General features: G+C 47.7%; 1 protein-coding gene across 1 annotated transcript; it reads right to left on the bottom strand.

The window, feature by feature from the left end:
- Positions 1-439: 439 nt before the first annotated feature.
- Positions 440-9500, bottom strand: C20H17orf64 (chromosome 20 C17orf64 homolog). The gene is made up of 6 exons (XM_032617657.1): positions 9384-9500; positions 8150-8251; positions 7708-7883; positions 7175-7274; positions 3953-4148; positions 440-693 (listed from the first exon to the last, which is right to left on the bottom strand). The coding sequence occupies exons 1-6, from the start codon at positions 9432-9434 to the stop codon at positions 530-532; spliced, it is 789 nt and encodes a 262-aa protein (XP_032473548.1). The 5' UTR covers positions 9435-9500; the 3' UTR covers positions 440-529.
- Positions 9501-15229: the final 5729 nt, after the last annotated feature.

The following is a 15229-nucleotide window of genomic DNA, read 5'->3' on the forward strand; positions in this document are numbered from 1 at the left end:
CATATGTATGCTATTCTTCTTCAGATTCTCTTCCCTTATAGCTTATTACATAATACTGAGTATAGTTCCTAGCTAAGACTATTAATATGGTTACTTCTTTGGTCTCCTGCCTCTACTCTCTCTCACTTCCGTGTACTTTACCTGATAACCGAGTCACACCAGCTCATTCCTGGCATCTCCCTTCTCACTGTCCCCCCGCTAACTTTCCCACGAGATCAAGGGCAGACGATTTAGGCAGGCGCCAGAGTTATCACTCTCTGACTTACCCCAGGCCCATTCCACCCCCACCTGTGCTCTTCCCTGGCAAACACATCAGTGCCTGTGTTACCTCCCCTGAGGTCTTCCCCAGGCACCTGTGTCACCCCGTTGTAACGTCTATTTACATGTATCTCCACCCAGACTGATGGTCCTTGACACAGTGACCACCTTAGCCAAGTCAAACTGTATTAAGGATGTTTATTTCCTTGCCCCATTCATACATAATTAAGACCTGAGCATCCTTTTGACAGAGACAATTTCTTCTTTCCCCTCATTGGTCCCCCATGCCCTCAGGTACAAGTGCTCTGGGATCCAGGGCGAGCTGGCCCTCTGCCCCAGCTGGGTATTCTTGTGGGCAGGTCTCTGGAGTTTCTGGGGCTTCCTTAATCCTCTTTCTCTTGAGTTTTGGTTGTTGAGGAAGTTTCCCTAAAGAACCTGAAAAAGGGAAAGTCAGAGACAGTGCTGATGACATCACAAATAGTCAGAGAATCTCAGTCTGTAACATGTGGGGGGCATGGTAAGGACTCAAAGGAAGAACAACAAAATCTTATCTTGCTTCCAACCTATGTCCCTTACTCTTTTCTCACAGAAACACTGTGGGGTAGGGAGATGGTATCCCTCCAATTCACAGTTGAGGGATCTCACACAGGCACAGAGTAAGGAAAAGGGCTGCTGTTCAAAGCCTAAGCCAAGCTAGGGGTACAGTCGGGACTAGACCTCTGGCTTCCGACTCTGATCCCTCCCCACTCCTCGCTCTAGTTTCACAGCCCAATTCCCAGTACTTTGTTGCTGGGTTGTTTGCAAACACCGTTGCCATCTTTTTCCTTCAGAACTGACTCATGAACATGGTGCCCAAGAAACACCATGCAGGTCACTTTTAACTGCACGATAGACTTGGTGATTCACTCAGTCATGGTGGCTCTACCAGGTAATATGTGTTATCTCATGTAACACAATGTGAAAAACACAGCCTCGTCTGTAACATATCCCAGCCAAAAAACATGTTTAACATGAATTCATCGAGACTCATGACCTACAATCCTGCTCCTGGATAGAAGAACAAGCTTCAAAGATACCAAAAGGAAGTAATAAGAAAAAAGCAGAAATTGGAACATTCTGCAAAATAGCCTGATCTCTTCGACAGGCCAGGGTGTAAAAAAGGGGACTCGGTTAGGTTAAAAGAGGCTTAAGAGACATAACCAGGTGAAACACACGGTTTGGGAAACCAGTGCAAAAGATGTCTTTGCTGGGAAAATTTGAAAGTGGAGTATTTAATTCAACAATTAGATGAAATGAAGATGTTAACATGGAAGGTTTCTATAACTGAAAAAAGCAAGTTCAAATCAAAATCCTATATACGGCATGGTCTCATTTTTGTTTAATACAGGTATTTATATACATAAAAAACATCTGGAAAGTGCTAACTGGATGACAATGTTTATATTTTCTTATTTTTTGCTGATCTGAATTATCTAATTTTCTAGGATATGCTTATGCTTGTAATAAAATGTTATTTTAAGAATTACAATTTCAAGTCCAATTTCTTATCCCACCATCCAAGCCTTTTTCCTGTTACACGCCAGCCTGCACCTCTGCAATGTGCTTGGCCATTCACCCCTGAGCCCAGCCTGTCTACTCACTGCCCCCTCACCTCCATGCACACATCCCTCCCACCTCTTTCCCCTTCCCCCTCCCTCTCCTTATTCCTTTCTTTAAATCCTGTCCCAAACCTACCTCCTCCAGACCTACCCTTTACCCTGTATTCTGAGATCGTGCATTTGTAGGAGGGGGATAATAATGCCCATCTCATCAGGATGCTGCAGGGTTTGGGTGAAATTAAGAGACACAAAGCTCTTGGTACAGGGAGACGCTGGCCCAAAAGCCTGCACCTCACTATCCTCATCTGATTCATGGACAGCTTGGCCTAGATCATTTTTTAAAATCAAGTAATTAATTTTATTTATTTGGTTGTATCAGGTCTTAGTTGTGGCAGGCAGGCTCCTTAGTTGCGGCTCTCCAGCTCCTTAGTTGTGGCACGTGAACTCTTAGTTGTGGCATGCATGTGGGATCTAGTTCCCTGACCAGGGATCGAACCTGGGCCCCCTGCATTGGGAGCATGGAGTCTTAACCACTGTGCCACCAGGGAAGTCCCTGACCTACATCATATTAATGATGGACTGGCCTTCATTCCACTGTATGTTTTACTTCCTCAATTTAAACAATAGGCACTGGGGCCACGGGCCCCCGCAAAGCCCAGGCAGAGTTCTGGGTCTCGGTAGCTGCCTGACCTGGGCCCTCTGTACCTGACCCATCCTCATTCCTGCCCTCCCACTTGGTCCAAGTGACTGGTGGACTGTGACTGGTGAAGATGCCCTGAGGGCTGCCCCAGCCAGCCTGGCCTTCAGAGGAACACCTGGGTCCAGTTTAGGACCATGCTCTGCGGTCCTAGGCTTACCATTTGCCTTCATCTTCTCCCCCAGGAGCTAAGCAAAAAGCCAGTTTCAGAAGGGTGTGAGGTAGGTGGCCCAACACCTCTCTGCACCTCAGTGCACAGGAGGGGCCTTCATAGGTTCCAACCTTGGCTGGGGTCCCTCTCACTGAAGAGTCTCTGTCCCCTAATCCCGCACCCTCTGTCCAGAGAGCCAGGCCACGCAGTCACTGCAGAGGCCAAGGCTGCCGGGAAGTCGGTTCCCAGGCCAGCTGGCTGGACGGCCTCCTCCCTGGTGGAATGAACCCCTCCTCTGCCCATACCCTGCCCAAAGCTGAGGGGGCATTCTGCTGCTGCTTGGACACTTCCCGGGAGTCCCTGCTCTTAGCCTCTAGAAACATCTCTGCTCTGCTTCTGGTTGTACGGGAAAGTGCTTTGTTTACATGTTAACTGAAAAAGGCATGTTTCCTGAGACCTCCGGGTTGGGGGGTTGGGATGAAACAGAACAGTGAAGGGAACACACCTAAATGTTAATAGTCATACCCGTGGGTGACGGGTAATTTTCCTCTCTTCTATTTTATACTATCTGTACATTCCAAACTTTCTACAATGAGCATACCTGCGGGGAAAGGGGGAAAAAGAGAAAAGAAAGAGTGGAGAGGGGGAAGGAAAATGGACAGAAAGAGAAATGCAGGGATGGGACTTCCCTGGTGGCACAGTGGTTAAGAATCCACCTGCCAGTGCAGGAGACACGGGTACGAGCCCTGGTCCAGGCAGATCCCACATGCCACGGAGCAGCTAAGCCCGTGTGCCACAACTACTGAGCCTGCACCCTAAAGCCCATGAGCCACAACTACTGAGCCCACGTGCCACAACTACTGAGGCCCACGCACACCTAGAGCCCATGCTCCACAGCAAGAGAAGCCATCGCAATGAGAAGTCCATGCGCAGCAACGAAGACCCAACACAGCCAACAATAAATAAATAAATAAATGTAAATAAATAAATTTATAAAAAAAAGAAAACAGAAATGCAGGGATGGGGACTCCCCTGGTGGTCTAGTGGTTAAGACTCCACGCTGTGAATGCAGGGGGCGCGGTTCGACCCCTGGTCTGGGAACTAGATCCCACATGTCACGTGGTGTGGCCAATAAATAAGTAAATGAATAAGTAAAAGAAGTGAAGGGATGAAGAGAAGATGGGGAGGAGGGATGAAGACTATGTCAGGTGTTCCACGGGACACACAGGCCCCTCCTCCAGGCATTACCTCTCCCGCTGTGGCCCTCAGCTCTCAGCTCCCCGAGCAGGGAGACCTGGCGGCCCGGGGCATGCATCTTGGACAGCCTCTCCTTCATGGCACTGAGGTGACTGCGCAGCCCCCAGGCAGTGCAGAGCTTGGGCAGACTGTCCTCCTTGTTGGCAGGCAAGGAGCTCTCCGGGATGTCCAAAGGGTAGAAGGCTACCTGCAAGGGGGCCACAGTGCTGAGCAGAAGAGAGGGGCCCACGTGCCAGAGCCCCAGTCCTGCCCTCATTAGGCAACTGCTTCGGCCGGACTGCACCTCACACCTGTGTAGCCAGAAGGATGGAGGGCAACAGATGGGGACCATGGGGACATTGAGACCAGGCTGCCAACTGTCCCTTCTTGGGTGTCTCTTTCCGTTGGGATATGTCCTTCATCTCTTTTTTGAGTATAGTGTCTTATGTGTTTGTAATGAAACAGTGGTACTTGTTTTAAAGTCCTTCACAAAATTAAAGTTGAGAGCCTGAAAACATCTTTTGAAATTTTCCTGCTGCTGAAATCCAAGAATCACCAAAATGGCAGCTCCTTATATTCAGAAGGGGAATCACTGAATCCACTCATTCATGTTCAGAGGTAGAAATAAAGACCCAGAGAAAGAGAGGATTTGGTTAAGGCTGCACAGCTAGAGCAGTGGGTGGGGTGAGGTCAGGGCGGGGCTTTCCTTTGAACTAGATTATGTTTGAATCCAGTTCTTCCCTCCCACTTGCTATGTGGCTTGGGTCAAGTTACTTTACCTCACTACCTTCATTTACACACTGTGGACAATAATTCTAATTACCACTCACTGTTGTGGCGTCTCCCGTTGCAGAGCACAGGCTCCGGACGCACAGGCCCAGCGGCCACGGCTCACGGGCGCAGCCGCCCCGCGGCATGTGGGATCCTCCCCGACCGGGGAACGAACCCGCGTCCCCTGCATCGGCAGGCGGACTCCCAACCACTGCGCCACCAGGGAAGCCCTAGTGTTACTTTTGAAGATGACATGAGGGAACATAATATGCCTGGTACATAAAAACTGTTATCTGTGATTATTCTTTTGGATCAGTGGTTCTCAAAGTGTGCTCTGTGAAATACTCTAACCTCACAGACCCCCTGAAAAGTGGGGTCCACTCAAAGTGCAAGAGAGAAACCAATGGATTCTAATGTAACCTAGTGTGAAAAGTTCATTGATACAAATCTGAAAAGGCTACATACTGTATGATGCCAACTACATGGATATTCCAGAAAAGGAAAAACTGGAGACAATAAAAAGATGAGTGATTGCCAGGCGTCTGGGGGAAGGAGGGAGGAATGAATAGGTGGAGCACAGGGGATTTTTAGGGCAATGAAACTATTCTGTTTGCTACTGTAATGGTGGATACATGTTATTGTACATTTGTCAAAACCTATAGAATGTGCAAAACAAAGAGTGCACCCTAATGTAAACTATGGACATTATTTTTTTAGTTAATAGTGTATCAATATTGGCTCATCAAAGATACAAATGTACCCCTCCAATGCAAGGTGCTAATAATAAGGAAGACAGAAAAGGGTGGGATATGGGAACTCTGTATTGGGTTGGCCAAAATGTTGGTTCGGGTTTTTCCGAAACATTATATGGAAAAAACCGAACTAACTTTTTGGCTAACCCTATACCTTATACTCAATTTTTCTGTAAACCTAAAACTGGTTTAAAAAAAAATGTCTGGGACTTCCCTGGTGGCACAGTGGTTAAGAATCCGCCTACCAACGCAGGGGACACAGGTTCGAGCCCTGGTCCGGGAAGATCCCACATGCCGCGGAGCAACTAAGCCTGTGCACCACAACTACTGAGCACACGTGCCACAAGTACTGAAGCCCGTGCGCCTAGAGCCTGAGCTCTGAAACAAGAGAAGCCACTGCAGTGAGAAGCCCTCGTACCACAACAAAGAGTAGCCCCTGCTCACAGCAACTGGAGAAAGCCCAAGCACAGCAGCGAACACCCAACAATGACGACCCGACGCAGCTAAAAATAATTAATTAAAAAAAATTTTTTTAATTCTATTTTAAAACATTCATCAATATGGTTTCAGATTCCACACTGCAATTAAGTAACTGCCACTTTCTGAGTTTTGGTGTGGTATCAAAGAAAACTATCCACGATTATCTGAAAACACTAATAAAATACTCCTCTCTTTTAACTATAAATCTGTATGAGGCTGGATCTTCTTCATGCACTTTAACCAAATCACTATATCATAAGAGATTGAGCAGAAGCAGATATGAGAATCCAACTGTCTTCTATTAAGCCAGACACTAAAGAGATTTGCAAAAATGTCAAACAATGCCACTCTTCTCTCTAAATTTTTTTGTTTTGGAAAATACAGTTAACGCTCATAAAAATTATGTTAATATATAACGGACTCCTTGTTTTTAAATGAATCAGTAAATACATATTTTGAATTATTTCTTTAGCTTTAATTTCTAGTAGGGCAAATAAATATCAATAGATGTAACCTACAGGAATACAGGTTTTGGGGGGTCCCCAATGATTTTTAAGAGGGTAGAAGTGACCCAAGACCAAAATGTTTGAGAAGCACTGTTTTTGGACAAAGACTGCCCAGGATCTTTTTTTTTTTTTTTTAATTTTTTGGCCATGCCTCATGGCACGTGAGATCTTAGTTCCCCGACCAAGGATCGAACCACACCCCCTGCATTGGAAGCTCGGAGTCTTAACAACTGGACCACCAGGGAAGTCCCTGCCCAGGAATTTGTCCTCTGCAACAATCTCCAGAGTCTCCTTCAAGCTGGCTGTGCCTTTCTGCCTGGCCTCAATCATCCCTGCCCACGGCTCTCCAAGGACTGTGAGAACAGGGGCTCTCCTTGCCCCTGTTCACATCAGGGTGTGGGTGTGGAGGATGAATAAATATCTAGAACTTGAAGCTGAGTCTCTGCCCTCTTCAGCCCCACTCTGTGCCCACCGCAGGGGCAGTGGCATCTTCCTCAGGCAGTGAGTGTGGAAGGGACTGAGGGGTGCTGGCTGTATCAGAGGGCCCTTCAGGGAATTCCCTGGTGGTCCAGTGGTTAGGATTCCCGGCCTTCACTGCAGGGGGCGCCGGTTTGATCCCTGGTTGGGGAATTAAGATCCCAAATGCCGCCCTTCAGTTGCAGGCCTCCCCTCACAATTTAAGAACACACCAACCAACCCTCAGCTGGGCCCTGGAGGAACCTCACCGGGAACTTGGCCGTCTGGCTGTTCTTGGTATACTTGTAGAGCCTGTAAAGCTGCTTCGCCTCCAGTTCCGAGAAGAGGGAGACAAATCTCCAAAGCCTCCTGCAGGGGAGAAGTCCAAGCCCAAGGCTGAGGGGGGCGGAGCACAGCCCCTCTCCCTCCAGCGTTTGTCCTGTGGCCAGGACCACCCAGGGGGAAATGCTGCCTCCTTAGTGTTTGGTTGGGGACATGGAGTAATGGGGATTTGCCAGACCTTGGATACCCTGTATCGGTGAGGAGACCCCACACCACACAGCAGTTATTCGATCAGAAGCCATTCCCTCCGGGCTCAGGAGAGTCCTCTGTCCACTCAGTGCTGCCCAGAGTCGCAAGCGGACCCTGTTCTCCCCATCCCCCTTCACCATGCTCACTCCAGGATCCTGACTCTTTCACACTAAGATAAAGAACTAGGAGATTTTCACTAAGGTGTGACCTTGATTCTAGAAGGGTCGGCCCAGGAGTGAGTGTAGTGGTAAGGGTAGGGAGGCTGCCCTACTTCCTCCAGTGCTTGATTTCCCAGGCTCGGCAGTAGTGCTGCAGAAAGGTGTTGATGTGGTCCCCTAGGACCACCAGGCTCTGCTTCATGTACTTTAGCTTCTTCTCCTGGGGAAGGTCCCTCGGCGGGTGCAACTTTCGCAGGAACTTCTTCAGCGGCCTTAGACATTCTTTACACTTAGGAGGCAACAGGTGAAGTGAGGGGCCACAGGAAAAACAAGAGGCAGCTGGGCAGCCCCACAGAGCCAGCAGGTTGGCCCAGCTGCAACCCTTATGGCCCAGGAAGTGTTGAGGAGGCTCCCGTCAACCTCTTACCCCACTTCCTTCCCAAGAGTGTGTCAAGTGGGGCTGTGAACTATGAGTCTGAGGCCTGCCAACTTCTGACCCAGGTCTCCTGACCTGTGGGGAACGGGGACAGGGTCCTGGGCTGGCCCCTTACTCACAATTTTGAAGGTGTCCTTGTCCAGGCCCTTGGCCTGGCACACAAGTGAGTCTCTGGCAGGGATGGTGCTGGAGCTCCCCTCTAAGCAGGGTCCATCCGTCCCCTGGGAGGAGGCAGGGGCAGGAGTCAGCTGGGGGGCTTGGGCTACTGCTCCTGAGGGGCAGTGCTGGGCAACCACTGGTCCAGATGCCAGCCAAAGCCCTTCTCCGTTTTCCCAGTGACCTCGTCCTTGAGCCAGCACTCAGGTGAGTGAGCCCCGGGCAAAGAAAACCATCTCTGAGAATTCCTGCTTCGAAAACCTAGAATGCCCGACCCATTTCTTTTATAATAATTGTAGCACAGTATACCAGCTAACTTTGCCAAGCACTTGATAAACATTAACTCATTTTATTCTCCCACAGATTCTGTGAGGCTAGAAATCATTATTCCTGGTTACAGATGAGAACACTAACGGCACTAAGAATTTTAAGTAACTCCTTGGGGGGATGATTAGGGATTCATTTACTCATTCATTCAGCACTTATTGAGTGCCTAAAAATCCCAGGCCCATGGGCTAATGGGCACTCAGAGAGCGTATGACGGTGATGGTGATGTTGAGAAGGAACTTTCTGACAGCAAGCTGGGGCAAAAAAAGCCGAAAATTAATAACGACGAAGTGACTGTGGAATAATACTTGAAGTCAGAGCACAGGATTAGACTGACACGAGATTCACACCTGACCTTTCAAAAGCCTCTCAGAAAAGTGAGCATTAATTCCTGCCTGTGTTCAGGGGGCACAAGGAAGATCCAGGCCCAGAGCACTCTGAAGGGATAGACCAGGGAAAGGGAGGGAGAAAGATGGAGAGGGAACGGGACACAGGCTCCTCCAGACCGGAGAGAGAGGGCACTCAGGCTGATCAATTCCATAAACACACCACACAAATCAGACAGACCTCACAGACCATAACACACGTGCACACACACATACACACACACACCCGAGCCTCTGTATCTTCATAAACAACAATCATCTTGCCGAGAACCTTCCCATCATCTTGCCAGATATATATGTCCTTGATAAACATTTGTCTGAATGAATTAACCCTCTCTTGTTCTTTCAGTCTCTTGCCAACTCGTGTACCTCACACTATTTCTTTCTTCTCTCCTTCCTTGAGTTTCATACTCTCTGCCTTCCCAAACCAGCCCCTCCAGGGCCCTCCTTTCCTCTCTCCCTTACATCCCCAACCCCACTGCACCTTCTCTAGTGGCTGGTCCCCTTCACCCCCCTGTCCATCTAAGGCTTCCATCTCAACAGGTGTGCCGATGGGCTCCAGAGGTAGCACTCCTCAGCCCCCTCGGGCTTCTGACCTACTGCTTCTGGGACCTGAGTGTCTCAGGGAGTGGGCAGGTTGACACTCAGAACTCGGAGCAAAACCATGGCAACTGCCAACACAGAGTGCCATGCCCCTCCCCCTCCCCGGCCCTCCCCCACCCCTTCCCCGGGTGACCAGCCTCTCCTTCAACTGGGACTGGCCTGGGGAAGTGAGCAGGTTGTGCCAGGTAGATCCCAGACTTTGTCAGATCGCACAGCTGGACAGGAGGGGCTGGCACCCCTTCTCCCAAGAGAACTGTCAGATGCTGTCCATTTTGAACCCGGTTAAGGCTTTTGAACTCATTTTCCTGCGTGTGTACCATTCATGCCCCTTCAGTTACAGCGTAGGCTTCCCGAGAGTGAGGACCAGGTTTTGTAACATCTCTTTCCCGACTGGGGACGATGGACTAGAGGGTGTAGGGAGAAGGGAACACTGTAAGTCTGTCCTGGGATAGATCTTCTCTTCCATCCACCGTAATCTCCAGGAAGGGAAGGAGCCCGTTGTGTTGGGTGGTGGTGGTGTTTCTAGAGAGGTGTACAGAAATACTAGCCACCATGTATTATCTCAATTAACGCTCACAACAGTCTTCCCCGGGGTATGTCCCAGCAGTGATCCGCATTCATAGAAGACTAGCTGAGACGCACAGAGGTCCCGTAAATTGCCTTGGGTCCGCTGCCAGTAGGTGGGGCGCGAGGGTTTGGGTCAGATTCCGACCGCTCTGGCTTTTCCCTCCTGCGTCGCCCTCGGGAGGATCAAAGGTCGCGGGGAGGTCCTCGGAGGCTCTCGGGGGCGCGGGTCCAAGCCGCCCCCTCATCCCTACCGCGGCCCCGGTGGCCGCGCAGGGCGCACAGCGGGTCGGGGCGCTGGTAAGACCGTGCGGCCTCAGTTCCCTCACCTGACCCGCATCTTCTTCCTTGGATCGCGGAACTTCCTCTTCTGGCCCTTGCCTTTCTGTCCTCTGGGTCCGGGTCCTGTTTTCCCCACTCCGTTTGGCTCTCTACCTCCCCTGCCTTCGCGGGCACTGGGTCGGACGGCCGTCGGCCAACCCAGCCCGGGCTGAGGCTGCGGCACGGTCCTCCCACGTCTCCCTCTCGCCATCTGGCAGCAGCAGCCGCGTTTGACAGGGGCATTTAGCTCCTGACGTTCCTAGGGGACAAGGTGGCTTTGCCTCCAAACTGGAGCACCAATTCAAGATTATTTTGCGGCTGTTAAGAAGGATAATTACACTGGCAAGAGTGAGGGGAAAGGAGCTCTTTTACAAACTTCTATAGGGAGTAATAATTAGTAAAAAAAAAAAAAAATTAATTTAAAATGTTAAATATACATTCCCTTTTTTTTTTTTTTTGGCGGTACGCGGGCCTCTCACTGTTGTGGCCTCTCCCGTTGTGGAGCAACAGGCTCGGGACGCTCAGGCTCAGCTGCCATGGCTCACGGGCCCAGCCGCTCTGCGGCATGTGGGATCTTCCCGGACCGGGGCACGAACCCATGTCCCCTGCATCTGCAGGCGGACTCTCAACCACTGCACCACCAGGGAAGCCCTGCATGCCCCTTGACTCACAAATTCTACTTCTAGGAATTAGCCCTACGGAGAGATATATGTATGAGGACTGTTACAGTGGTGACAATTTGTAAACAACTGAAGTGTAATCCATAGGAAAGGGTAAATACCAGTGTGGCACACACATACTTAAAAATACTACTCTAGCGCTTCCCTGGTGGCGCAGTGGTTGAGAGTCCGCCTGCCGTTGCAGGGGACACGGGTTCGTGCCCCGGTCCGGGAAGATCCCACATGCTGCGGAGCGGCTGGGCCCGTGAGCCATGGCCGCTGAGCCTGCGCGTCTGGAGCCTGTGCTCCGCAACGGGAGAGGCCACAACAGTGAGAGGCCCGCGTACCGCAAAAAAAAAAAAAAATACTACTCTAATATTAAGGTTAAGATTAATTTAAAAAATACTTTACTGGGCTTCCCTGGTGGCAGAGTGGTTAAGAATCCGCCTGCCAATGCAGGGGACATGGGAAGATCCCACATGTTGCGGAGCGACTAAGCCCATGCTCCACAATTACTGAGCCTGTGCTCTAGAGCCCGAGAACCACAACTATGGAGCCTGCGAGCCACAACTACTGAAGCCCGTGCGTGCCTAGAGCCCTTGCTCCATAAGGAGAGAAGCCACCGCAATGAGAAGACTGCACCTCAATGAAGAGTAGCCCTGGCTCACAGCAACTAGAGAAAGCCTGCGCCAACACAGCCAAAAAAAAAAAAAAACTTTACTACTAAAATACTACAAATTTTTAAAATACTACCCTACCAAATTAAATTTATAAGAATAAATTTAAAATGAATTGAAATTAAAAAATTTTTAATTGCTTATCTATATCTGTATTTAATGACATGGAAAACAGGAACTGGAACAGCATGTATGGTATGATCCCATTTATTTTAAAATTTATTTTATTGAAGTATAGTTGATTTACAATGTTTTGTTAATTTCTACTGTACAGCAAAGTGATTCAGTTATACATATATTTACATTCTTTCTCATATTCTTTTCCATTATGGTTTATCATGGGATATTGAATATTGTATTGTACACCTTGTTGTTTATCCATTCTCTATGTAATAGTTTGCATCTACTAATCCCATACCCCCAATCCATCCCTCTCCCACACCCCTTTTCCCCTTGGCAACCACAAGTCTTTTCTCTATGTCTGTGAGTCTGCTTCTGTTTCATAGATAAGTTCAATTGTGTCATACTTTATTTATTTATTTATTTTAAATTTATTTATTATTTATTTTTGGCTGCGTTGGGTCTTCACTGCTGCCCGCGAGCTTTCTCTAGTTGTGGCGAGCAAGGGCTACTCTTCGTTGCAATGCGTGGGCTTCTCATTGCAGTGGCTTCTCTTGTTGCAGAGCATGGGCTCTGGGCGCGCAGGCTTCAGTAGTTGTGGCTCATGGGCTCTAGAGTGCAGGCTCAGTAGTTGTGGCGCAGGGGCTTAGTTGCTCCAAGGCATGTGGGATCTTCCTGAACTAGGACTCAAACCCATGTCTCCTGCATTGGCAGGCAGATTCTTAACCACTCCACCACCAGGGAAGTCCCTGTGTCATATTTTAGATTCCACATATAAGTGATATCATATGGTATTTGCCTTTCTCTTTCTGACTTACTTCACTTAGTATGATCATCTCTAGGTCCATCTGTGTTGCTGCAAATAGCATTATTTTTATTTTTTATGGCTGAGTAATATTCCATCGTATATCCATTGTATACCACATCTTCTTTATCCATTCAACTGTTGATGGACATTTAGGTTGTTTCCATGTTTTGGCTATTGTGAGTAGTGCTGCTATGAACATAGGGGTGCATGTATCTTTTTGGATTATAGTTTTATCCAGATATATGCCCAGGAGTGGGATTGCTGGATCATATGGCAACTCTATTTTTAGTTTTTTGAGGAACGTCCATACCATTTTCCATTTATACCAATTTACATTCCCACCAACAGTATAGGAGTGTTCCCTTTTCTCCACACCATGTCCAGCATTTGTTATTTGTAGATTTTTTTGTAATGGCCATTTTGACTGGTGTGAAGTGGTACCTCATTGTGGTTTTGATTTGCATTTCTCTATTGATTAGTGATGTTGAGCATCTTTTCATGTGCCTGTTGGCCATTTGTATGTCTTCTTTGGAGAAATGTCTATTTAGACCTTCTGCCCATTTTTTGATTGGGTTGTTTGTTATTTTGTTGTTGAGTTGTACGAGCTGTTTGTATATTTTGGAAATTAAGCCCTTGTTGGTCGTCTCATTTGCAAATGTTTTCTCCCAGTCCATAGGTTGTCTTTTTGTTTTGTTTACGGTTTCCTTTGCTGTGCAAAATTTGTAAGTTTGATTAGTTCCCATTTGTTTATTTATTTATTTATTTATTTTCATTTGTTTATTTTTGCTTTTATTTCTATTGCCTTGGGAGACTGACATAAAAAAATATTAGTATGATTTATGTCAGAGAATGTTTGGCCTGTGTTCTCTTCTAGGAGTTTTATGGTGTCATGTCTCATATTTAAGTCTTTAAGCCATTTTGAGTTTATTTTTGTGTATGGTGTGAGGGTGTGTTCTAACTTCATTGATTTACATGCAGTTGTCCAACTTTCCTAACACCACTTGCTGAAGAGACTGTCTTTATTCCATTGTATGTTCTTGCCTCCTTTGTCGAAGGTTAATTGACCATAGGTGTGTGGGTCTATTTCTGAGTTCTCTATTCTGTTCCATTGATCTGTATGTCTCTTTTTGTGCCAATACCATGCTCTTTTGATTACTGTAGCTTTGTAGTATTGTCTGAAGTCAAAGCAGGAGGGTTATGCTTCCTGCTTTGTTCTTTTTACTCAGGATTGCTTTGGCAATTCTGGGTCTTTTATGGTTCTGTATACATTTTAGGATTATTTGTTCTAGTTCTGTGAAAACTTTCATGGGTAGTTTGATAGGGTGGTATGGTCCCTTTTTTTTTTTTTTTTTTTTTGCGGTACGTGGGCCTCTCACTGTTGTGGCCTCTCCTGTTGCGGAGCACAGGCTCCAGACGCGCAGGTTCAGTGGCCATGGCTCACGGGCCCAGCCGCTCCGCGGCATATGGGATCTTCCTGGACTGGGGCACAAACCCATGTCCCCTGCATCGGCAGGCAGACTCTCAACCACTGTGCCACCAGGGAAGTCCTGATCCCATTTTTGTAGGTATTTATATGCACATAGAAAAAAGTTTTGAAGGCTACACTTCAAAATATTGAGGGTGATTTTTCACTTTCTTTGCATATTATCAGCATTAAAAAAAATAATGAATATGGGGTTTCCCTGGTGGCACAGTGGTTAAGAATCCGCCTGCCAATGCAGGGGACATGGGTTCAAGCCCTGGTCCAGGAAGATCCCACATGCTGCAGAGCAACAATGCCCGTGTGCCACAGATACCGAGCCTGCACTCTAGAGCCCACGAACCACAACTACTGAGCCCACGTGCCACAACTACTGAAATCCACACGCCTAGAGCCTGTGCTCTGCAAAAAGAGAAGCCACCTCAATGAGAAGCCTGCGCACTGCAATGAAGAGTAGCCCCCGCTCGCCGCAACTAGAGAAAGACCGCGTGCAGCAGTGAAGACCCAACACAGCCAAAAATAAAATAAATAAATAAAAATAAATTATTAAAAAAAAAACATAGTGCTAAAAATAATGAATATGCTTTAGATTTACAGTCAGAAAGAAAGGAGAGCTCTGTTTTTAAAAGCTGTTTAAGGAATAAATAACATCATTAAAGATGTAATATAATGCTAAGTTTAAGAACATAATGCAAAAGAGTATTAGGGCTTCCCTGGTGGCGCAGTGGTTGAGAGTCCACCTGCCGATTCAGGGCACACGGGTTATGACCCGGTCCGGGAAGATCCCACGTGCCGCGGGAGTGGCTGGGCCCGTGAGCCATGGCCACTGAGCCTGCGCACGTCCGGAGCCTGTGCACGTCCGGAGCCTGTTGCTCTGCAACAGGAGAGGCCACAACAGTGAGAGGCCAGCGTACCGCAAAAAAAAAAAAAAAAAAAAAAAAAAAAGAGTATTACATTATAACTCATACTTAGGTAAGTGGATGTGAATATGGACCAAGACTGGATGAAAACAGAAAAAAAAAAGAGAAGAAACAAAGAATATATGTACATTTATTCCTCCACCAGCCCCAAACAATATCTAAAATTCAGAAGGGGGAA

Source organism: Phocoena sinus, chromosome 20 (genome assembly GCF_008692025.1).
Source record: "Phocoena sinus isolate mPhoSin1 chromosome 20, mPhoSin1.pri, whole genome shotgun sequence".
In the NCBI taxonomy this organism is placed as follows: domain Eukaryota; kingdom Metazoa; phylum Chordata; class Mammalia; order Artiodactyla; family Phocoenidae; genus Phocoena; species Phocoena sinus.